Source organism: Dunckerocampus dactyliophorus, chromosome 12 (genome assembly GCF_027744805.1).
Source record: "Dunckerocampus dactyliophorus isolate RoL2022-P2 chromosome 12, RoL_Ddac_1.1, whole genome shotgun sequence".
In the NCBI taxonomy this organism is placed as follows: domain Eukaryota; kingdom Metazoa; phylum Chordata; class Actinopteri; order Syngnathiformes; family Syngnathidae; genus Dunckerocampus; species Dunckerocampus dactyliophorus.
In genome coordinates, this window is record NC_072830.1 from 16,338,649 (window position 1) to 16,365,294 (window position 26,646).

At 39.9% G+C, this 26,646-nt stretch overlaps 1 protein-coding gene across 2 annotated transcripts in view; it reads left to right on the top strand.

Moving 5' to 3' along the window:
• cbl (Cbl proto-oncogene, E3 ubiquitin protein ligase) overlaps nucleotides 1–26,646 on the top strand; it is a 49,812-nt gene that overhangs the window by 881 nt on the left and 22,285 nt on the right. Inside the window, exons 1-4 of one of the 2 annotated variants that reach the window (XM_054793664.1) lie at nucleotides 1–3,204; nucleotides 6,617–6,864; nucleotides 24,741–24,887; nucleotides 26,373–26,529. In XM_054793664.1, the coding sequence (XP_054649639.1) occupies nucleotides 6,692–6,864; nucleotides 24,741–24,887; nucleotides 26,373–26,529 (477 nt within the window). In that variant the 5' untranslated portion in view covers nucleotides 1–3,204; nucleotides 6,617–6,691. The remainder of the gene's footprint in view (nucleotides 3,205–6,616; nucleotides 6,865–24,740; nucleotides 24,888–26,372; nucleotides 26,530–26,646) is intronic. The other variant, XM_054793663.1, reaches the window with a different exon arrangement.

Sequence of the window (26,646 nt, forward strand, 5' to 3'; positions counted from 1 at the left end):
TGTGTGTAGATGCTAAGCTAACTGGCTTTAAGCTAGCTAATCGTGTGCTGCTGGCGTTGCTAAGCTAATCAGCTGTGGTGGTTAGCTTGTGATTGCTAATTGGCGAACTACGTTTTAAAATTACGTTTATCATTATTTTTCCATTGTCAAACCAAAGGACTTTTAAGATTACTGCGTCAAAGGGTGTCCTAAACGCTTGCAAATACTTCCCCATGCACTCTTTAACTAAATATGTATATACGAAACAATGTTGTACTAATACTGGCGTTTACCAGTGTAGTAAATCGTTAATTGTGTAATTTCACGGGGGAGACTCGTTTCTCGGAAAAGCCTCTTTTGCATTTTGACCTCCAGTTTCCTGTGAGCTTCTTCACATATTAAGAGTCAAAAGGAAGACAAGACACTCTTTTGTCTTCTTCCTCTTTGTTTTACCACTAGAATACAGTAAGGAGGAGACTTTTTCTTACATTAAAAGTGAACTATCATTTCTGTACAGCAAAAATATCTACATATAGTGGTGTGAAAAAGTGTTGGCCCCCTTGCTGATTTATTTTTGTACGTTTGTCACACAAGTGTTTCAGATCACCAGACAAATTTAATCAGTCAATGGCAACACAACTTAACACAAAATGCAGATTTTAAATGAAGCTTTTTCTAATAATTATTAATCAAATCACTTGCACAAGTCACCTCATTTAAATATTGATCCTTTGCTTTCTTTTTGAGTGTCACATTGAATCCATCACTAACAAATTTAAGTTGTAACCTAGCCACACTCTACCGTTGTGTAAAAATGGTTTACCTTCAGATCAGAAAAAGAATTGTCTCTGAATTATTACTTCCTATTCTGGACTATGCTGACATTGTTTAGCAGTACACATTTTAAACATACTGTACCTCCAACCTCTAAATGTCATTTACAATAGTCGATGCAGATTTACTATTAGGTGCCCATATCGAACTCATCACTGCTCCTTGTATGAATCTGAACTGGTTACCTCTAAATAGAAGACATTACCAATGGCTCCAATTTACTTTGAAATACATTCACTTAAACAGTCCCCCTTATCTAAAACAAAATTTAATCCCTTTCACATCACCATACCCTCTCAGACACACTCACCTTTTTCTTTGTTTCTAAAACTAAAAGAATTTGACAGGCATGCTTTGAAATGTAAAGCTCCATCAACATTGGAACTATTTACCAAACAATATACGTATAATCAATTCGCGTAATCTTTTCAAGAATTCCATATTTTGCTTTCTTAAAACATTATGTAATTGCTTTTAATGGTTGTGGTGATATTAATTGTGGAATATTTTAGTATATTAGTGCTTTTGCTGTTCTGTGGATGGTGTAGTAATGGTGTGATATGTTGTTATATAGTATCGCCATTACTACTGCCTTAATAATGTTAATGTTGACATTATTGCTATGGCTGGTACTATACTATGTGCTTTGTGTGGGTACTGTAGGCTTGTGGAAATGTGGGGGTGGGGTGGTAACTTTGAGCCTGTGTATGCTTGTGACTGTGTTGTATGTTTTATGTTGGACCCCCCCCTTGAAAAAGGGGTGGTTCATCTCAAGGGGCTATCCATCAATAAATTTGTTCAAATTATTAAGGGAGAAAAAAATCCAAACCTACATGGCCCTGTGTGGAAAAAAATGATTGCCCCCTAAGACCTAATAACATGTTGGGCCACCCTTAGCAGCAACAACTGCAATCAAGCGTTTGCGATAACTTGGAATGTCTCTTACAGTACAGCGCTGTGAAGGAATTTTGTCCCACGCATCTTCGCAGAATTGTTGTAATTCATCCACATTGGAGGGTTTTTGAGCATGAACCACCTTTATAAGGTCGTGTCACAGCATCTCAAAAGGATTCAGGTCAGGAATTTGACTAGGCCACTCTAAAGTCTTCATTTTGTTTGTCTTCAGCCATTCAGTGGTGGACTTGCTGGTGTATTTTGGATCATTGTCCTGCTGCAGAACCCTTGAGGATTTTTTGGTAGACTGCAGAATTCATGGTTCCATTTGTCACAGCAAGTCAGCAAAACAGTCCTAGACCGTCACACTACCACAGCAATATTTTACTGTTGGTATGATGTTCTTCTGAATTGCGGCGTTGCATTCAGGCCAAATGTAATGGGACACACACATTCCAAACAGTTCGACTTTAGTATTGGATTTATTTTCCCAAAGGTCATCAAGATGTTTTCTGGCAAAATTGAGACAAGCCTTAATGTTCTTCTTGTTCAGCAGTGGTTTTCGTCTTGGAACTCTACCATGCAGGCCGTTTTTGCCCAGTGTCTTCTTTTGGTGGCGTCATGAACACTGACCTGAGCTGAGGCAACTGAGGCCTGCAGTTCTTTGGATGTTGTTGTGGGGTCTTTTGTGACCTCTTGGATAAGTCGTCGCTGCGCTCTTGGGGTAATTTGGTTGGCCGGTCACTTCTGGGAAGGTTCTCCCCTGTTCCATGTTTTCACCATTTCTAGATAATGGCTCTCACTGGTTTGCTTCATAACATTTTCCAGATTTACAAATCTCTATTAATCTCAATTAAGTTATGTTTTAACATGGGGGGAATGGCTTTTTTTACACAGGGCGATGTAGGTTTGGATTTTTTTTCTCCCTTAATAAGTTTCATTTAAAAACTGCATTTTGTGTTCAATTATGTCGTCATTGTCCATTTGTTTGATGATCTGAAACATTAAGTGTGACAAACATGCAAGACATATAAGAAATCAGGAGGAGGGCAAACACTTTTTCACACCATATATTTTATATATCTATATTGTCTTAAAAGTAAATACAAGAGAACCTTGTTTTTTTCCATACATTGTTGTTTGTTAGCCTAATATCACTAAGCTAAAGCAGTTCAGTTAAATTCTTGATTGTGCTTTTTTTTGGACCAAATACTAAAAAGACATTACAGAGCTTTGTTGTCCCCATGATTGCTAAAGTATTTTTGTTTTCTTCTCTCGCTCTGGACTTAGATAGATGGTATGTTTTCCAGGAACCAGTCTTATATGTTCTACATGGCAGAAACGAAGCGTGTTCTTGCTTGTTTACAGTTGAGCTCATAGAAGAATGCAACAAGTGTCATCTCCAGGCTTCCAGGCTCCAGAACACGTCTTCAACCTCGCTACCAGACAGCCCTATGTTCTGAGTTGTTATCTTTCTTTGCGTCAAGCTGAGTCACGGTAACGTTCTGTGGTTGTGATAAAAGTTGCATTAACATGGAAAGTGCCTTAACAGCTCTGAGGCATTGGGGGTGCTTGGAAAGCGTGCACCTTCCACCAAGCCTTGTTCATAATCTTTTTTTTTTCCTGCATAATATAAACTTTAGGGAAGCATCTTCATGTATTCGGCCAACAGGCAAAGTTGGTCGGATCAATGTCACAACATCCATATTGTCGATACTCAGGTTTCAGATACGGGTGTTTATTCTCATTCTACAATATCGATATTTGGACACATTCTAGTGAGGTGTGTGTTGGAGAGAATTGACATGTAATTTTAGTCTGTGCTGTGTTTATCAATTAATATCATTTTAAAACAGCAAGTGTCTCAGTGATACAGTGTTTGCAAGAACTATTTTCCTTCCGCCTTCCGTAAGTTGTTTATTCAGGCTAATTTGGCCCACTTTTTAGTTTGCAGTATGTAAAAACCTGGCTGGCTTTCTTGTCAACATAGTAATGCATATCAGTGTAAAGGTAAAGAAGTCGGATTAAATATAGGCCAAATATACTCGTGTACACGTTGGCTAATTCGAAGTTGATTTTGTATACTGCATAACTGGTCAGTTTAAAAAAAAAAACAAAAAAAACTTAACTATAAGCACCTATTTTAGCGTAATTATGGTCTTTGATTATGCAACTGATAATGGTGGTGCATTATCAAACCATTGCTTTGCAGCAGTATCGGCGAAATAATGCCGTTTTTCACTTGGTATTTGGGGTATCGCCAATCACCAATGTACGTGTTTGCCACCGTAAACATTTAAAAAGCTCAGCACAGGCTAAACAGTTTCATGGGAAAATTAACACTTTTTATTTTATTGCACAGTTTTAGATTTGCAGATTATTTCAAGAATTTTTATTTTTACAAATGTTTTCACAGTTAAACAGATCTACGTATTTGCTTGCATTCCATGCTGTGCAACACAACAGCTTGTCAAGCTAATCTAGTTGGGACTGAATCAACAGTACCTCTGCTGGTGCATTTTCATTTACCCTCAATAGCTTCACATGTTGGTAAATAATGGTGTTTTTTAAACCCTTTGTCCACAGGTTAACTAATGGATTTTACAGTGCAGGAACAGTGATGTGTACGTGACACAATGAAGCAGCAGTAGAAAGCAACCGCTCGCATTTAAACAAGAACAACGCGATAACTATAAAAAAAAAAAAAATGAAAGATGGACTTTTAACAGCTGCTGGACTACAAAATATGCATTTACCAAAATGCAGCCGGGAAACACTTCGCCGTCCTGCCGCACTCCAAAAACAAGCATGTTAGGTTAATTGGCGACTCTAAATTGTACATAGGTATGAATGTGAGTGTGAAAGGTTGTTTGTCTATATGTGCCCTACGATTGACTGGCAACCAGTCCAGGATGTACCCCGCCTCTCGCTCCAAGTCAGCTGGAATGATAGGCTTTAGCATACGCACGAGCCTAGTGAGTATAAGGCGGCATAGAAGATGGATGGCAGCTTTTACTTTGTAACGAAGTAAACGCTGTTTTCAAAGAATATAACCTGCGGACGCACTTTCAGACGAAACATCACAACTTTACCCCCATCCACCATTACTATTGATGTGTGGGGTGGTTCTGGATTTTAATATTTGGACCCGTGAAAGACTCTGGACTGTTGTGGCTTGCCGCAGCACAGGTAATATATTTTTTTGGTAAAAATATATTTTAAAATATATTTTTTATGTTAACATCTGGTCCTTAGAGTGTCTGCCGAATGCCCTTGGACAAATGTAGTTGAGGACCCCTGCTCCAGTCTGTCTCCTTGTAGTCTTTTTTTAATGGTAGACAACAAAGTGACTCACGTGCATAATTGCAGCAGTACAGTAAGCCGGGCAAAACATTACTGAGGATGAGGCAAGAACGTGCAGTCTAGTGATGTGTCTGGTTGATCAATGACAAATATTCATACACTTTAAACGACCATCAGATGGAAGATTGTCTCTCAGTTCACCAATTGCTGTATTCATCTTGTGTCAGTGAGTGTTTGCTCGGCTAGATAAGTGAAGGATCATTGTTTTTTTGTACGTTTTTCCCCATTTCACTGTTATGGAATTTGTATCAGGGCTGTAACTAGCTACAGGAGTGGCTCCAAATATTAGAAACCGGTCCCAAAGCAGTTGTCAATACAAAGCACAACCACATTAAGAAACATATTGTGAAAGGTACTGTTAAAGCACTTCATCACTGATAAATTCGCTTCTAGCCATAAGGAATGTAATCGGTGTTTGAATCATATCCAATACAGTGTTCCCTCGCTGTAATGCATTTTTTTTTGTGTGCAATTTTTTTTTTACAGCGTAGCATGCTTTTTTTTCAGTGTATGAATGAATTGGGTTCTGCCTCCTGATTCCCTAAGGGAGAACCTGCATTGTCCTCTGCGTCCCGATTGGCTAAGGGACTGTAGAACATCAGTCTCCTCCATGCCATGTGTCCTGTACAATACAGAATGCGCCAGCATGCCCAATTTACATTTACATTGTACGATCGTTAGCAGTGTGGCTCTTGAGTGCTGTATGTTTGCAAGTTTTCTCCCCGACAAAACTCACAATGTCGACTAAACGCTCTGCACCGACAAAGGCACCTGCATTTGCACCCTAAAGGCAGAGGAAGATGCTAACCATTGCAACAAAAGTTGGAATTCTGGACATGATGAAGGAAGGTAGAACTTGCGCAGCTGTAGGGCGCTATTTTGGAATCTTCGGTTCGTACCATAAAGGAGGAAAATAAAATAAGGACGACAGCAGCAATAAATTTGAACAAGGATGCAAAAAGGGCTTTAACTGTCCGCAACAAGACCACGGAGAGGCTGCCTCTGCGGATGCCGGGGCAGAGGCATACGTGAACAAATTTAAAGCCATCATCGAGGACGGGGGATATAAGCCTGAACAAGTTTTTAATATGGATGACATGGGCTTATTTTGGATGCACTACAATACTGATTGAGCCCGTTGACCAAGGTGTGATCGGCGCTTCAAGGCCCTCTAAATGCGCAACATATGTATTTTCTCATGTCTGAGAAAAGTGGATAAAGTTTGTGGATGGGGTGTTTTACATCCTTAAAATATATATAATAAATGGAAAAAACATATCCTGTAAACGAAAAAACATGCACTGTAAATGAAAAAACATAAATGAAAAAAACATATCCTGTAAAGGAAAAAACATTCTGTAAACAGTAATATACATAATGAACGAAAAAACATATAAACCGCCCCCCCAAAAAACAACTTTTCACTTAACACTAGTATTTTTTAAACCTAACCTGTGTTAAACGAGGGAACACTGTAGTACAAAGATGTCCCCTCAAAGAGCTTCTCTTTCTGCCTCTGTTTAAATGCATCCACCATCTGTTGCAGGTGGTGCGCCTGTGCCAGAACCCCAAGTTGGCGCTGAAGAACAGCCCCCCATACATCCTGGACCTACTGCCAGACATGTACCAGCACCTGCGCACAATCCTGTCACGCTACGAGGGCAAAATGGAGACTCTGGGAGAGAATGAGTACTTTCGAGTCTTCATGGAGAACCTGACCAAGAAGACCAAGCAGACCATCAGCCTTTTCAAGGAGGGCAAGGAGCGCATGTATGAGGAGAACTCGCAACCCAGGTGAGCATCAATGAAATCCTTGAAGGATGTTTTTTTTTCTCAAATGGATGGATTGGTGGTGTGAAGTTGACAATACAACAATTGAATAGTTGAGACAAGGCTGGTACAGAGAGTGAACAGTTGCTCCCAGCCCTCGGGGCGCTTTCAGCCTGTATCAAAACAAGACTTGAGAGGGGTTGTGGTTGGAGCGTGTCAGCATCTGTGGTCAGAACAGCGCTTCATCTGCAGATGCTGTCACTCTTGTTTGTGCCTCCCCCAATCTCTACCATCTACATGCAAACGTTGCCTTTATGTGTAAAGCTTTGTACCTTTGTGCTGTTTTGGAAGTGCATTTAATACAAGATCTTAATAAGCTTAATAAGATACAAGATCAAAATAAGCCTTATTTTGACTTAGGACATATTGGACCTTTTCGTCACATTGCTGTAGTAATATGTAAAGGTGCATCCCACTTTTTAAGATACTTTTCTTTGTGTTGGTTATGCTGTTACCGCTGCCTTCAGGAGCTTCTGTGTTGATCTGAGGGACAGTGGCGTTAAGCAGATGAAAACAGGTGGACCAGAACCACCTGAGAGTAGGGTTGAGTAATGAGCAATGGTTGAAGTTGAATCGAGGCAAATGGACTCTTGTGGTTTGTTGAAGCCATTTCAGTTTTTTTTTAACCTGTCCTGTTTAGCAGCTTAATCATGCAGTATCAGTGAACTGTATGGTTGTTTTGCCAGAATTGTTTTGCTTTACAATAGGTGAGTCTGGTATACTCCTCCTGTTCAAATTGCATTGCAAATATGTCGTACCACCGAACAGAAAATGGCTAAAGGGACAACAGACAAAGAAGGAGAGATGAGAGAAGACAGCGTTAGGTCACATCAGTAACTGTGATCTGAGTAGGGCGTATTGGGGAAAGGTTTAGGAAAGAGAAGGGATCAGAATGTAGCCACAGATGGTGGGCGCATACACTTCATCGCCTGTTTCTGGAGTGGTGGATGGGCCAGATCGTCAGCTGGTGCAGGAATAGTACGGGTGTAGTTGTGAGAACCGATTGAAGAACCTTGGGACTGGATATACAGCCGAGTAGGAGAACCTGGGGATGGACGGAGAGAGAGAGGGGGCGAGACATACTAGCGGCATACAACAGCTATACTGTAGTAAAAGTATCTTTCTGTATAGTTACTACTCCTACGGTTACTGTCATTACTGTAATAATAATATAATTGCAACGACAGAAACAATTCTGATAACAATACAGTTTTGACTCATTTATCATAGGGGATAGGTTCCCAAAATATCCCGCAATAAGTCTCATCTGCAAAGTAGCCAACTTTATTTTTGTAGGGATGTCCCGATCCACATTTTTTGGCTTCTGATCCGATCCGATTTTTTTATAGTCTTTCCGATCCGATACCGATCATTTTTTTGTTTGTCTTTTTAAAAATAAGCTTTTGTTACAAACATGAATTTGTGGAATTGAATATGGTTCTGAAAATAGCTCTTTAAAGCATTAAAAATAATGCAACCAAAGTATTGCTAAATTTACTTTTTTATCACACAGCATGACCAACAATATTGTTTGTTCTTTTGTAACAAACCTCTGAGTCAGGTCCCTAATCCAATAAAAGATCCAATAAAAGATAAAATTGGGTGTGCAAAATACTTTTAGGTAGGACTAATCATTTGACATGGTTAGAGATAAATTTGTGGTGTGATTTAGAATATATGATTTTTTTTTTTTTTTTAACAAACTCTTAGTGCCCTATGAAATCTGTTATATTTTTTCCCAAATTCATTTTTTTCTGTTTTAATTTTTTAGAATTCAGTTTTTGGAAGTAGAGAGTGTGCTGGAGTGTGTGCTATTTGGGTTGCTGAATAAAATGCAAACATTCTTACATTTATTGATGCAATACATCATTGGCCCATTTTGTCCAGTTATTGAGAAATGGATGTAGCTTAGCTAACTTTTCTAATGGGATGTCAGCCTCGGCACATATTGCTACAAAATCTTCAACAAACTGTAATGACCGTGCTTGTGATTAAGAAAGATGTAGTCACAGATGTCATTCCAATCGTGTTATTAATCTAAGATATTTTAATGACACCCTTATTTTGTTTCCACAATTAGACAAATGTGACAAACAGCGCTCTTATTTTGGAGACGGGAATGTGTTGTGTGTGTTGAGAATGGCAGTCCTGGCACAGTGAGAGGGAAGTGCTGCTGCAGCTACGGAGCCGAATGTCCAACGTGAAAGTAACTTCACCACGGTACACCGCGGACATGTCTGCGTGGTGGTGTTGCATTTGCTTCTTCTTGTGGGTGGCGGGAGTCGAAAGGCAACCAGCTTTGAGACGCTTTACTGCACCTACCTACCTGCACCTACCATACAGCGGATCGGCAATCGATCACGATCCTGAAGATCGGAGAGGGACATTCCTTTTTTTTTTTTTTTTTTTTTACAATTATTTATGTTTTAAGGCTGTAAAACCCCTCACCATACACTTAATATAAACATTTTCTCACATTTCTCGTTTAAACACTCTCAAAGTTCAAATTTTGTTTTAATTGTAATGATCAACTTACTAGGTAGGCTCCAGCATGCCCCCGTGACCCTAATGAGGAGAAGCGGCATAGAAAATGGATGGATGGATGGAATTTACTAGGTTGGACACAAGAGATTATTAAGTGAGTTGCACGTATTTCCTCTTTGTCCTGGCACCGCTCCACTGAAGCGTTTTTGTGTCCTTGTTAAAACATATCGCGCCTGTCGTCGTATTTTCCTCCTCGTCGTCCTCCATGAACCGAAGATTCATTTACTGCTTAATGGCGCCCAACAGGCCCCCTTCAGCATGTCCAGAAGTCAACTTTTTGTGCACTGGCAGGCTTCCTCTGCCTTTTGGGTGCTAAACGTTTAGTCGACATTCAGGGTTTTGTTGGGGAGAAAACTTGCAACCATACAGCCTTCAGAGTCATACGTTTAGCTTCTTCTGTTTCTTCTATTGTTTATTGGTGGTTGTCAAGCAGATCACATGGTTAGCTAGTTTTCAAGCGATGGCCACAACAGGAGACGGCACAAAGAAGTTTGTTTGACAATGGTCTACAGCCAATCAGCACGCAGAAGACAATGGGCACCGGCACCTCATGCTAAAGCACAGAACTACAACACTCTCTTCCCACAATGCAATTCTTCTTGAAGGGCTAGGCTCGGCCTGTAATAGCGTTCATATGCTGTAAAAAAAAATAAAAATAAAAAAAAGGCACTAAAATTGCACCAAAAAAAAAATCTGCGAAACAGTGAGGTGAACCGCGATGAAGCGATGGAACACTGTAATACTAATAATATTAAGTATTGAATTAAAAGATGCTGAAAACAGACCATGCATTCATCAGAGTTGTGGCATTAAGTGTGTTAAAATGGGTCGATTGGAGCCGCTGCTTGTTCTCCCTGGGACTGCCGTGCTGCCCCTATGCTCCGGACGGCACAGAAGACTCTACTCAGTCCAGACCGGCCCGGCCCCCCAACCTCCAAGAGCACAGGAGACCCACAAAAATTCCAACCCCGGTAGCCCAATGCCCAATCCACCGAGGGACTCACAGCGGGGCGTGAGGATGCTCACAACCCCAGCGGGGTAGACCCCAGGAACAGGAATGGCAGGGCCACCAAGCTGGCCACCAAGCCGCCGCCCCGCCCGAGGCCACCAAACTCCATGCCCAGCAAGTGGGACCCCCCAGCCAGCGACACCTCCGAACTCCCCATAGGCAGACCGCCAAGGCCCCGCCACAGGCCGCCCCCAAGGGAGGAGACAGAGCACCTCCGCAGACTCCACATTTTACAGACTATTTTTCATTCTCACGGTAATAAGGGACAATTCTCGGGCGTACTTTTATCTACTCACAACGTCCCATATTTTTGTCACAAATCTGACCAATTAGTCGCATTCTGGAGCCCTGATGAAGTGAATCAACGTTAAAGCAGAGCTCGCGCACAACAGTGAACAGTAGCCAGGCTTAAGTCACAAAGACTGCCTTTGTATGTGGTAAAGGCTATAACTACCAAATGCTATGGAATCAACCAATGACTTGATTGACGATAGCATCTTGTTGTGACCACCAGTCACACAGGAGTGAAAGACTTTGGGCGACCCTAAGACTAGTAAGTTGGATAACCTGTAAGAGATTTACAGACAGCCTCCTGAAGGCTCATAGAAAGCGTCTTTACATAGCAAAGTACACCTAACACTGTGTACCATAAGCCAACATTTGCACATGCTGTTTTGCAGTGAGAGGCTAGTCTTAACTTCACTTTGGAGTTGAGTAGACGGGAGGTGCCTATTATTATTTAATATCTATACTTCGAATAGACATTTGACTACAGTATATTTGAGACATAGATATTGCGTTGACTGCAGAAATGTTTGCTCTTCCAGCCACAAGGCAGCATATGACACGAGTGGGATGTCCGCCCTTTAATTCATTATATACCTCAAATTGTAATTTTACTTGAATATTGCATCACAGCAGTATGCCTAACTTAATAACTCAGATTATAATAAGCACGACAATCGATGATAATCGATTATCCAATTAATAGAACAACTATTTTGGTAATCAAAAAATCGTTTCATTGAAAAATTTACTGTACATACCCAGATTTCAGCCTCTCAAATGTGACTATTTTTTTTTTTAAATTTCCGTAGTCATCCATGAAAACAGACCTATTATCTTTGTGTTTCAGGCAAAACAAGATAGTCACACACATCAGCTTTGACTTTGGAAAAGATCAATGGACATTTTTGCCTCTTTCTGATATCTTGCCAAGCAAACCATTGCAGACGTGTGTGCGTAGAGCGTCCGTAAGAACATTCCCACGCAAAGTTGAGATTTGTTACTTTGAGACTTGTGCGTAGGAAAATGCATACATTTATGCACAACCCTTACCATGCGCACACACAAAACCTGGTGGTAGAACAGTGACACTCCATATAGCTATGGCTGTGCCTGTCCAGCGCAGGCCATATCGTCTTGCTACGTGCTTCACAACTTGACCATCAAACAAGGCGCCACCACTCCCCGTAGAGCAGACGAGCCGATGCCAAACGCAAAACCTGTCCCTAAAATTTATGTTATTTCTTATTTATTTATTGGTGATGCACATGTAGCAGTCTGTTGATTGTTTATACAGTCTTGGAAAAAAATATTAGACCCCCCCTTGTTTCCTCAGTTTATTGATCCATTTTAATGCCTGGTACAACTAAAGGTACATTTGTTTGGACAAATATAATGATGATAACAAATATAGCTCATAAGTGTTTAATTTAAGAGGTGACATCTACTCCCATGATATTCCAACTTCCATGGTTTTCTTGATAACCAAAATCACTTAAGTTCTTACATGAATAGCTATAGCATTGTACTGCCAAAAAATTTAACTCTCATGAGCTATTTTTGTTGTCATTGTTATATTTGTCTAAACATAGGTACCCTTCAGTTGTTTCGGGCATTAAAATGAACAAGAAACTGAAGAAACAAGGGTGGTCTAATAATTTTTTCCCATGACTGTACGTCTCTACTTCAATTTCGGTGTCAGAGAAATTCCCCTTCCTCGTCCTCTTTGCTATCATTTTGGGGAGAGAAAAAGTGCGTTCATTCAGTATTAAAGGGATTGCTGCTAAGAGGCGGAATTAAAAATGTGTTTTTTTTTTTAACCGATTAATTGATTAATTGAAAAAAAATAATCGACCGATTAATCAGTTAATACAATAATCATTAGTTGCATCCCCAGTATACAGTATGTATATCACATGGCATAACATTCAGAATATCGGGGCCCAGAGGAGGTCTGCTTCTTCCTCAGGCCACAAAGCAGTTGAGACTTGATAACAGCCAAAACTGCACTCTGTTTAGCTTCAAGATGCAGTTGATCAATTCTACACAGTAAATAATTCTCACTGGTTAATCAGCTAAAAGTGCCAAGTTATACTATTTTTCAACAACTTTAAACTTCTCCGGGCTTTATTTAAGATGTGTAGCAAAACTGTCCTTTTTGGCATGGTGGACGTACACTGGAACTAGCTCGGACTGGTTCAGAGGTGGTATGTCTATGAGGAAGGAGGGTGTGAAACTTTAGAACAGGGGTCACCAACGTTTTTCCTTGTAAGAGCTACTTTTCCAAAATGAAAATGGCCAAGAGCTACTCATTTTTGTAACATTTATTTTCAGAGCTTATTTTAAACCCAAACAAAGCCACTATGCTTGTTTTACCAGAACATTAACAAAATGCTGGTGTCTACAACTCACATTTTGTATTTCAGAATGCATTTCTTTCTACTGTTCTTTCATTATTAACTGAAAACTTGAATGGAAAAACAGGCTTGCGGGCACCTCATGTGGTCGTGGGGGGCTACCTGTTGCCCGCGGGCACCACGTTGGTGACCCCTGCTTTAGAACTTCAAAAGCAACTGTTGGAGCAAAAAAGTGAAACAAAACTAGTGCAAGTGATGACTGATGAGTGGTATTTCTTGCACTCTGTGCTCATAAACAGGCTCTAGAGTAAAGCAGCGCTATTATCTGATCGTATCGTGATAGGTGATAAATTTCAGGTCAGTGAGCATATGTACTCGGTCAAACATGGTGGAAATGTCCATGACAGCAGCCAGCCAGAGTCAACCTTTTCCTGTTATGTTGCTATTTACTTTGTATGTTAATACAATTTTGAACTAATGACTTCCACTTTTCTTTACATTTATTTCCATTTAAGTTTTTAGTATAAATGCTTTAAAACTGGCAAGTGAAAAACAATATAAAAAATTGCTATAATGATCTGAAAAAATATAGCATGAGAACTTTTTTTTGCCAATTGGCCAATAAAAATGAATTTACTTATTGTTTACTTATTATTTATAATTTATTCTTGCACCCAGCTAGTCTTAGAAACATTCTCAACACACACAACACATTTTCGGCTTTCAAAACAAGAGCGCCATTTGCCCCATGTCCTCTAACTGTGTAAACAAAATAAGAGTGTCATAAAAAATATCTTTACATATGCAGTTGGAATTGCATCGGTGACTACATCTTCCTTAATCACAAGCACCGGCATTACAGATTGTTGAAGATTTTGTAGCAGTGTGTGCAGAGGCTGACATCCCATTAGAAAAGTTAGCCAGTCTGGGCAAAATTGTACATTGATGTATTGCATCAATGAATATAAGGATTTTTGCATTTAATTAACAGGCATACACGCTATGCTGGTAAAAATAAGTGCAAAATGAAAAAAACGGCATTCTAAAAAATGTAAACAAAAAAAAACTGAATTTGAGAAAAAATCAAATGGATTTCATCTGGACCTACTTGGTGTACTTTACTGACAAATGAGTGCTTCACATGTAACATGGTTGCAGTGTCCAGTGTGTCTTCACCGACAAGGTGCATGTATATGTTAACCATTATCCGGCTGGTAGCCTTTGAGCACTTTAACACAGTAGAAGGTTGATCAATGTGTTGACAGTAAAGCCCCCGGATACAGCTTTGACCTCTCAGAAAGACTTGTCTTTCATCTGGTCCCTGGATGAAGCTTCAATCGCATCCTGACCACCATCCATAGGTCCAGCTGGTTGCAGGAAGTGGTGGGCTTGTAGGCGCCGTGGGAGGCCGTGCACTGTGCACAGAGCGATGGACCTTTAGGCTAATAGTGGTTTGGAAAAGATGTTCTCTTACTGACAATTCACATGTGTTCATACTTGTCACAGGACCAGACAAACGTGATGTTTGTCCTGCCAGTTGTGGAGCTGATCATTTGTTGTTTTGATGAGAAATTGCTGATGCTGAAAGTGTTTGATTAAAATGTCTACAGCATTAAATATATTCACTGGAGCTATTGAAGGCCTGCTGCGTTGGCAATGTCTGTAGTCAAGCTTGTGCACAGAAAGAAAATACAGTCAAACCTAGGTTTTTGTACACCCTGATTTGGTTTTTTTGAACATTTTTGCTAAATTATTGCACTTAACTAGTTGGTTTGCCCTGTACTGTACAGTATTACTGTATTGTTCCATGAAATCAAGTGCCCAAACAAAGCACCCCGCGCCGTACTCGTCCAAGAATTTTATATTGAATAACCTGCCATGGAGCCAAAGAAAGTTGCGAATGTGAGCAATTGGATAAAGAAGGTACCAGGATGTACGGGAAGTCCGCATCAACAATAAGTTGCATTCATTTGGCATTTATAGTTATTTTGCATTGTTTTCTGCATGTACAACTGCATTTATTTTCTATTGAATGCATTTTTTAAAATATCTTTTGGTGTGTCTGGAACTGAATTGGATTATATTTTTCCTATGGTTAAAATTGCCTCGGTTTTCATACTTACCGGTTTTCGTCTGACCTTTTGGAAGTACAATGAAAAAAAATATGAAAATATATTGTAATCTACGAATGTAATTTCAATTGCGTTACCTTGCATTGCTCCTCACGAGGTTACACTCTGCTGCACTTTTTGTGTGTATGCTACCGGCCCCGCCTCCACCCACCGAGACAAAGAGACTGTATGACAGACATGAGGCCTCACTTTCTTCATGCCATTGTTCTATGGAACACGCATGCCAAGGTGCTGAAACCAATGCACAGAGTGAACTTTCCTCCTGCCTGTTTGGAGGCGAGAGACGAGGAAAACAGACACGCATCCACATGGCAATATATTAGGAATATATTGAGAAAATGATCCGAGTTAATTTTCATTTATTGTGTGACTAATTATGGGCATGCCTGTAATGCATTGCAAAGATGCCATATTAATATTCATCCTGATGTTTAGCTTTTATTTGATCTTATTCTTCCACTTTTTGTGTGATTAATGCCGCAAAATCCGCAAGAAGAATCCCCAAACAAGTTACACTGTCGGATTTGTGACGTTCAGGAGCAGGGCGGTATTTATCTTTTGGAACAATTTGTGTAACCATGGCGACGTTATTAGTGAAAAAATGGGCCAATTGATAAAGGTACACCTGTTCTATTTTTAGAAACACCAGCAGACCAGGAGAAACAGCAGCATTTTCCGACTTTTCAAAGCCTTGTAGCTCAGGCATACGGTCACGTAGAAACACGCTTAATGTCTCATTTTTTAGACACCCTTCTCGACTCTCTCTGTGCCTAAACAGTTTTTTTGTCAGATGTTTTGTTTTGGCTCTATCGTCATCAGAAGAAGGTGAGTGCACAGCAAAAATCCACCTCTTCTCGCAAGCCAAAAAAATAACTTCTTTTTTTTTTTTTTGCAAACACCTCCTCCGCCTGGCCACACCGTTCAAGCTAACTTAATGTGCTTTGGTGAAAACATAGACATTTCCGCCCTGCTTCCAAAAATGTCACTTTGGATTGCATTCTATTGCCTCTTGAAGCGACAAAAGTCTGAAATTTCTCCCACTGACGCTAATATAAAAGTGGTCAATGTTTTTTCCTCAAAATTTTCTATGTTTTAAACTCGCCCTATTTTGGCTATTTCTGCACTGATTTACAATGTGAGCTGATGTATGCGTAGCCTAAAGCATCAGGGCACTAACGGTGGTCTTGTGGTGTCAATATCTCAAATCGTTTGGCCCTAAGAAGCTTTTGTTCGACATGAAGTTTTTTCATACATTTTTCAATGGTTTTGCTGAATCACTGTCAAAATGGCCGACACCTGGTACAGTTGAGTTGAGTTCCCGCTTTTTCTCTGCCCCTCCCAACCGGAAAATCGTCCTTTTCTCAGCCCCACCCTCCTAATACACTACACTAATGTACTTAATGTGTTTTTTTTCATATCATTATAAGCATATTTACATTGAAAAATGTACACACACCTGTGACCATGCTAGCTATTTGCATGCTAGCTATTAGCATCTTAGCATTGAATTGCTGTTGGCATTCTCCCAATAAATAAAAGTACTGTCTGCAGTGATGTGCGACCCCACTGACTTCCTTTCCCATCCGATACTTAGTCAAATTCAGGCTGCTGTCGGCCATGGCGATCCGATGACGATACTTTGTGCAAATACATCTCGTGTGTCTGGTAGTATGTTTCAAATGAAGCACAGTGTGTGCAATGACTGTAGTATCAAAATATCAATATTTTAAGAAACCATTGTAGAGCATTAAACTCTGGTATGAGAGGTATCGATATTTCAGTATTTATCTGCACGTTACTAGCTGTCTGCCTTGGTTCGCTACTGCAGGGCTAATTGGAAAAACACACATGGCATTGAGCGTTGTCTTGCTAGGTGTTACCATGATAGCTGTTAGCATGTTAGCTATTTAGTTAGCAAATACACACATGGGATGATGAGGGACTCTATAAAACTGCCATGAGCCTTTCGGTACATTGCGCTATCTAGCTTGGTGCTAGGATGCTAACTGTTAGCATGTTAGCATTTAGGTTATTTTACTCAAGTCTGAAGGCATATATGTACATGTCACGATATAGGAACACTAGGACAGTCTTGGCGCTTTTGATACTAGCATGCAAACTGTTAGCATGTTATTATTTTAGCTCATTTACTCACGACTAAAGGCTAATACAGACATGGCATGATGTAGGAGTTTCAAGCTCAAGCTTTTCCTTGGCACTCTCGTTCGCTAGCCAATGGCTGGGCTGCACTATATTTGTTTACCAATTACTGTCGTGGCTTACATTGACCATTTGGGCACATCCTGTTATTTGGATATGACACATTTTGCTTAACCCTCCTTTAAACATGACTTCCTGTTTTCAAAAGGTCATTCTGGGAGACAATCTGTAAGCTTCCTTTATCGTCACATCTCTCTCATTGCTTCAAAAGATCTGTTTGTGTAGCCTTGCATGGAACAATATGCAAATAGTCGAGTAGATATCAATGCTGTTTGATCAAGCTGATTAAGGAAGTTGCATGGAAATCAGGAACTCATGTATTATCGCTAGCTTCTGGGCAAATGTTGGCAGAACAATGTGGCTACTCACATTTTAAACAGTAAAACACAGTCATGGGTTGTGATAATGAGGATTAGTCCTGTTAGCCTTGTTTGCCTGCTGAACGTGGCAGGGCCTCATGCTGCAGGAAGGAGCTCTTTCGACTAAAGTACTATGACAAGACCCTTGTTTTTCAATTCTTCATTCTTCAGTTTCTACAGAAAATGTTGAAAGGATAGCAGCCAGGCTGTATTCTCAAGAAGCATTGTTCCGTTAAAAAAAAAAAAAAAAAAAAAAAAAAAAAAAAAATATATATATATATATATATATATATATATATATATATATATATATATATATATATATATATATATATATATATATATATATATATATATATATATATATAAAACCGCCAACCTCATTGTTGTTTCACACCTCTTGCTGATTCACATTTTGATATGAACCAAACTGAACATGTTGCTTTTGCCTCAGCTAACTTTACGGACACTACTCAAGAAAGACGGGGGCGGGGGGATGTTAGTGTTTCCGTAGCTGTGCTAGCAGAACGAGAGTAAAAAGATGTTTTAATGGTGGGCCAAGCATGTAATACCATCAGGGTCTCTCACATAGGAGACTGAGGATGTTTGCAACCATGCATTTATGTCATATGAGTCATAAGTCCTAGTTGATTAGCACACACACACACACACACACAGTGTGCTAGTTCTTCAACACTGAGCTGAAATATGCACACATTCTGTGTATAACTATTTAAGAGGATTATATATACCCTCATAAATTTAGGGGCCGGTTGAAAAATTGAGAATTTATATTTTGCACTGTTGGATATTCAGGAGGTTCTAAGTAGAGCTTCAAAATGCAAAGTGCAAATGCTGTTCGTTTTTTTTTTAGCTATGGTAAACTTTTGCTTAGCTGATGAACAGCTTTTTTCACTTGAATGCTTGTTTGCAATAAAGTGCTTATTCATTCATATTCTTATTCATGTTTTGTCTCACTCCTATTTCTTCTTTGTGCATTTTGAAGCTCTACTTGAAACCTCAAAGGAAAACTGCACTTTTTTTGGAGTCATCCACAAGCCTTATGTGAGACATGAACACATGTCTTTCTCTTTTCTGTGCGTTCAAAAGATCTAAAAAGACAGCTCATTACTGCACGTATGGGACTTACTTTTTGTGCCTATAAAGTCATCTGAAAACGTCTCCAAAAAGCGCCAACAGCGCCCCATGTACATATAATGTGACATGCATATTAACCAAGCTATGACGACATTGTTATTATTATTATTAACATTGTTACGCCGATTGAGCTACAGTAGACGCCCCTACAATGTAAATAATCCGTTCCAAGAACCTTTATGTTATAGGGATTTTATGTTATACGAAGCGTAAAATACATGTAAATAGCCTAATCCGTTCCAAGATCTTCCCACACTCACACCATTGGGCCTTCAAAATATTCAAAGTCCACCAAATATGGTGGGAAAATATAACAAAACAGCATAAACATAGTAGTGTAACATTCCAATATAAAATAAGGTAAATAAGGTATAATGGTCGATGGGGAACGGCCGTATAGTCTAGCAACATCACTTAATTTCATACCACCGTCATGCTTCTGGATCATTTCCTGCTTTGTTTCGATCGACAACTTTCCCCTTTTTTTCTTCTCACTTACACTTGGTTTAGGGCCCATGACTACGGTCATTTTAACACAAAAGTAAACAAATTAAAAAGAGATTTCAATGCATTCAAACTAGTTTAAGGGCGACTACGATGAGGAAGGGAGCTCACACACAAACTTGGACGCACTGGATAAGTCAGCCAATGAGATGAGAGCGTAGGCGGTGCCCCGATCATCAGCCAATGAGAGCATGAAACGTCAAGAATTTGTGGATAACTTCCTGCTTCCTTTCCATCAACAACTTTCCCCTTTTTTCTTATCCCTTACACTTAGGGCCCATGACTACGGTAATTTTAACACAAAGAAAAGTATGAAAGTCAGCCAATGAGGTAAGAGCGTAGGCGGTGCCCCGATAATCAGCCAATGAGATGAGAGTGTAGGCGGTGCCCAGATAATCAGCCAATGAGAGCGTGAAGCCAGAAGGCGTCACCAAGTGTACTCTTTTAGTCTCTCTGCCGCTTGCACGGACTTGACGCTTTACGTTATATGGAATTCCTTACGTAATACTATGTGGAAAAATTTACATCAATTCTTTACGTTCAGTGGAATTTACGTAAAAGGAGGTTTACGTTATGCGAGGTACTACTGTACTTTACTGGTGCATTGACTCTCAGCCATACCACACCGAGTTGCGACTAGCGCCGAACTTCACCACAGATTTGTCATCCCCACGCTCACAACGCCTCAGACCACTACCAAAAGATAACGCTACATATTCGAGATGCCGCCAGTGCTTTTGTGTTTTTATTTTTGCGTTAGTTAACGCTAGGTGTAGGTGTTCGCTTCTATGCTGCTATATGAAATCAATGCGCCGAGAAAGGAAGTTCCGGTAATGAACAAAAAACGCAAAATACTGCACGTTTTACATGTCATCATGAATGTACCAGTTACTACATAGTCACAGCATGTACTGTATATAAAACCATCAAACGTTGTTGGAGGTGTTTTAATAGCAGCCTTTGGAGGCAGCATAGGTGGATCCCAGAGCTCGAGCTGTCTTCTTATCTTTCGAACGCACATAAGGGATTCTCACATAAGGATTGTGGATGATTGGCAAAATACAAAATAAAAGTGCAGTTTTCCTTTTAAGATCAATCAGTGCAAAATGTAAATTATTGCAATTTTTCAACTAGTCTTAAAATTTTGATCAGGAGTATATATTTTAACACTAACACGTAGAAGTTGGTCAGGGACTTGTGGCATTTAGGTGCTTGTATGGTTGGATCAATATTCAAGTGCACTATGTGTGTTTTGTGTGCTATCACGGCTGTTTCCTGATGAAGATATGGAGCGACGCCAGTTTCGGAGGAGTTGAATTTGTAGAGTGATGACTGGAGATAATTGGGACAAATTTCAAACACAAGCATCCACTGTGTTGTGTTTCGTTTACTGTAAAAGGCAGCATTCAACATAGTAACAAGTTTATTTGGTAGGAATATTATTTGCCTTCTCCTACATTTTCCACATAAAAACCATTTTATAAAAGCCAGTTTAAAAGCGGAACACAGGATCTCTCTCTCAAACCTGTGGAGGACTTTCTCACGGTCGCAAAACATGATAATGTTGTATAATCAATGTGATCGTTCCTCCCGCCATTTATTGATGACAAATGCCATCTTAAAGTTCGTAAATAAAACATTGCAGCAAAAATAGTCCACACGTGCTTTTTCCATGTTATTAATGATAACCCTACATTGCATAATAGAATGCTTGAAATCAGTGACAGTGATATGTGAATGTTTTATCTTAATGGTCAAGTAAAGTATAGCTTGGTTCAGCCAGGATGTAGCTCGGTCTAAATGTTTGTTGAGCAAATCCACAAAAACAGAATGAAGCGGTGACTCTGGTGTCTAGATAAAGAGCTTTGTGTTTGAGCTTACTTCAGTGATCTTAAATTACTTTAAATGTCATCTAAACAACATCTTCAAGCCTTCTTTCAAGACTCTGGCTTCATTTCTGCAATCTGAATTTCCCTTTAGCAGCAAAGATAATACAGCTGCACGCTGACATTTGGGCTACTTGTGAATCCACACACACACGGTCATTCTGTAAGGGCTGACCCTTGCTGCTGTGCTGCGCTGTACTAGCGATGTGTGCTGTCTGGCTGACGAGCCGCACTACTTTATCACAGCCAGCAGGAAACAGGAAGGGAGCAGCCAGCTGCTGGGTCAGAGGTCGGACTATAGTACGAGGGTGAATGAAGGGGGACAAAAAGCTAGTGTTAAGGGGGGGGAAAAAGCTGTTGCTCTTTGCTGTGGTTGTTGACAGTGGGAGATAAAACATGGCAATCAAATAAACGTGATTGTGTTGTGCAACATGTTGGCACAGCATCTTAGATAACAGCAACGGTTGAAGGGGGTAGAACAAACAATGACTACACAGATTCCTGGGAAAGACTCATTTATTTATTTTATTAAGTTTTATAGGGCTGCTTTTCTCTACTTCTGTCAAGGGTCAGGTTAGCCTCTGTCACATTTTCATTTTAAGCCACATATCGACTTAAAGCTGCTGTATGTCACTGACTCAAGATTCCATTTTTTTTCAACCAAAAAATATTAACACCACCACCACCGGCTTGGATATGTTAGCAATTGTGGTTTAAAAAAATGTTCACGAGTTAAACTGCATAAAAATTGGCATGAATAGTTGTTCGGAAAGAATAAGATGACCGGTTACTCACAGCTGGCCGGTATTCACGCGTACAGTCGTCCCTCGTTTATCGCGGTTAATTTGTTCCAGACCTGACCGTGAGTAGTGAATTTCCATGAAGTAGGATTCAATATTAATAAATAGAATATTTTCGTAGTTAGAGCATAGAAAACCTGTTTATTACCTTCTAAATGCTTTTTTATACCGTGATTACAGACCTGTAGACATGAAATAGCACCACTATAGTCACCTTTACACTCATATTACTTAATATAGTAGACATGATAGGCGATAAGACGCAACTCACAGATTAGCATTGGGAATGTTCCTTGTTGTAGAATTGCGAACATAAGTCGGTCGATCTTAAGGTATTTAAAAAAAAAAAAATCATCCATCTTCCTGATGTCTGTTTCTACCATGTTGCGCAACTCTTGCATGCAGGCTGCGGGGTCTCTGCAGGGACACAACGGACGGTCGCCATTCATTTTTGAAAAATTGCGATAGTGTGAGGTGAGCGATGTTCGAACTGCAAAGTGGCAAGGGACGACTGTACACACGAAAGCAGCCTCAGAGAGGCAATCAAGTTCCAGTCATGATGTTGTTGTTATAGGCTTTACATTCGACGCAAGCTAACGTTAGTAGCTAAACTTAGCCAAATTGTTATCATTACCTGACAACAAACATAAGTAGTAGGGATGTCCCGATCCACATTTTTTGGCTTCGATCCGATTTTTTTTTTTTTTTTTTCCTGATTTGATCTTGTACAAATACATTTTTTTAAAATAAGCTTTTGTGGAATTGAATATGGTTATGAAAATAGCTCTTCAAATCATTAAACATAATGCAACCAAAGTATTGCTGAATTTACTTTTTTATTACACAGCATGACCAACAATATTGTGTTGTTGGTTGTTGGTGCCTAATACAATAAAAAAATAAAATAAAAAAAGAAAAAATGGGCGTGCAAAATACTAGCATTTGACATTTTATTTTTTTCCCAAATTTCTGTTTAATTTTGTATACCGTTGTGTATACTTTTCTCATGGAATGCCTCAGCACATATTGCTACAAAATCTTAAGCAAACTATCATGTCCTTGCTTGTGACTAAGAAAGATCTAGTCACAGATGCAATTCCAATCGCTTAAATTTTGTTTACACAATTAGACAAATGTGACAAAGAGCACACTTACTTTGAAGGCCGGATGTGTGTTGGCAATTGACAATTGATACGAGCTAGTGTAAGAATAAACGTGCCTCTTTTTCACTCAGAACCTGCACGTCGTCAGTGTGCATTGTAAATTGGGCCTTACATTATAAAATGGTCCTTACATTAAAGTGGTAAAACACAACACGGTGAAAATATACTCACACACACACAGCTGCACTAGACATTCTGCTAAACTAAGCTAACCCCGTAAAGTCCCATAAAGTTTATGCAATAATATTTTTATAAAGTTCAAGCTTTAAATATATACTTTAAAGCTCCATTGTTACATACACTTTAATTATGCATCATGAATTTCAAGGAATTTCAATTCTACTTTCTGCAATTTGAATTTGAATTGCAATTCTGCTTCCTGTTTGCAACTGCAATTCAAATTTTGAACTGGAATTTAGAGGTCATTCTCAATTAACTTTTGAATTTTGTACTGCTCCCTCATATATATCACAATATACAACGTAGCAGCAGGACACAAACGTCAGCATAAGAACATATTGATGAAACAGGTCTCAAGTCTATAGCTTTATTTTAAGATATGTCGCAAAGCCTGATTCTTATAAAGTTGTTTAGCTGTTCATAAACAGGCTCTAGGAACACATGACCGTTACGGAGCATCATTCAAAAGTGAATTTAGTAATCCGTGTGTCCTACAATGAAGTGCCTACCATGAATGTTTCAAGTTCTGAGACGATAAAGCAGCACACAGTCTGGAAGGATATATGCAAGAGAAAGGGGAGTGGCATCAGTTTTAACATGGAAGAAAGAGTGGCGTAAGTCTGAAGAAATGCAGCGTCACTACAACTTGACTTTGCAGACATGACATTGGAGAAGAGAGAACCATAGCCTTCAAACACATGCAGTGATATTACATGGGAAAAGCTTTTTTAAAACATTACATATTCAGCTTTGGTGATTAGAAAGAAGAGGAAAAAAATAGATGCTTTCTTGCACTGCCCTTTCTCTTTGATTCTTGTCGGTTTCCTTGGAGAGATCCTCCCAGCAAGCAGCACTGGTTGGTGTTGTACACTGATCTTCATCAGTCCCCCTTAGGCAATGTTCTCCATTTGCAACGCCCTGTGTTGCTTCGTAGGGTACATAGTGTGGTGTGCGGCAGCTGCAGTGTGCGGTGTGGCTGCGCTTTTTATTACTGTTGCTCCAGTGCATGTCAATTCCCACTGCCCAACAACCACACACAATCTCCTTGTGTTTAGTTGTGGCCTCACTATGTGACAGAACTTCTTTATAAGAAAAGCAACAAACAAAGTGGGATAGTGCTGCTGTCTGAGTAGGCTAACTAATATAATAACAAAAAAGTCAAGTTACACATTGTTTGTTGTGCAGTAGTACTTTGACCACAGTGCTCCACAGTCCTTATTACTTCTTTTTCTGGCTTTCACAGGCGCAACCTCACCAAGTTGTCGTTGATCTTCAGCCACATGCTGGCCGAGCTGAAGGCCATCTTCCCCAACGGTCTGTTTCAGGGCGACAACTTTCGCATCACCAAGGCCGACGCCGCGGAATTCTGGAGGCGCGCCTTCGGGGACAAGTGAGACTTAAATGTTGTATGCGTTGAATATGATATTACTGCACAGGATTCATGACAGGAGACAACCACAGCGTTACCTTTCCTTCTCTTTATGACTTACTCTTAATCCTTGACATGTGTACATAGTCTACCTTTGAAATCATAATACAACAGCAATATTAGTATATAATAATTATTTTGAAGGGAATTCAGATATTCAATATAGAGTCATGGCCAAAAACATTGATACCCCTGTGCTTCTGTCAGATAATGCACCACGTCTCCCAGAAAACTGTAGCAATTACAAATGCTTTGGTATTGACATGTCGAATCTTTGAATATTCTAAGACACCCCCAGTATTGCAAGCTTGCCATGCTCCTTTGGAACCTGTGGCAGGAACAGGTGCTGTCAATTTAGAAATCACACTTGCAGCCAGTTAATACTGAGAAAAAGGTGTGTCTGTGTGTACCACACTGAGCTTTTTGGTAAAGCACATCACAGTACTGTTTACTGAAAACGAAATGAGGCCTTCAAAGGAAAGAACACGGTTCCTATGGTCAAACATGGTGGAGGTTCACCGATGTTTGGGGTTGCTTTGCTGCTTCTGGTGCCGGATGCTTGCGCTCTTTGCATGACATCATGACCCAGTGTCAGAAAGCTGGACAAGGACCCAGCAATGAGTTTAGATGTAAATCTCATTGAACACCTGTGGAGAGATCTCAAACCAGCAGTTACGAAGAGGCACCCTTCAAATCTTGAGAGACCTGGAACAGTTGACAAAAAGAAGAGAGGGCCAAAATTCCGGCAGAGAGGTGGAAGAAACTTGTTGATGGTTACAGGAAGCGATTGATTTCTGTTATTTTTCCAAAGGGTGTGCTCCCAAATATTAAGTTGAGGGTACCAATCATTTTGTCCAGTCCATTTTTGGAGTTCTGTGTGGAATGATCACAAAAAAAATAAACATGTGACTACCGAGGCGTTTGTAATTGCTGCAGTTTTCTGGGAAAAGTGGGGCATTACCTCACAGAAGCATGGCCATGACCGTAAGTGTACTTTAATCACTGAAAGTAGAACGTTTTTCTTCTTGATGAAGACTAATATTTAAGTCCTAAAGTACAAATTCACAAGAAATTGTAGCAGTAAAAGCCGAAATTACCCTGATTAGGCTTGTCTTTCCACCATGTAATGTGTAGGTTGGGTGGAGATAGGACAGTTATGTTAGTTCGAAATGTATGAAGAAAAGAAGAAGGCATTCCAATCCAATGGCTTTTTATGTTCCATTTTAACACCAAAAAAGATGAACAAAGGGGTGGTGTTAAAGTGGAGCGTTTTGTGTCAGATATTCTGGGACCTTTTACAGTGGAATCGCAATTGAAATGTTTACCGAAGTGAACAGAACCCTATGGCTTGGTGAAAACAGCCCTTAAACTGGGGATGGAGGCATGCACAGAGGCCTTAACACTGCTCATAATTGCCATTTAACATTGTCATCCTTTGTTCAAAAGGACCATTGTGCCTTGGAAGGTGTTCCGTCAGTCCCTCCACGAATTTCATCCAATTAGCTCCGGTCTGGAAGCCATGGCCCTCAAATCCACCATCGACCTCACCTGTAATGACTACATCTCCGTCTTCGAGTTCGACATCTTCACCAGGCTTTTCCAGGTAGTCAATTCAACCCATTTCGACTAACTCCACAGCTGATTTTGCCATTTTGAGTAATGTTTGGACGCTCCTTCCCAAAGTCAACATCCCTATTACGTGTAATTAACAGCCCAGGAT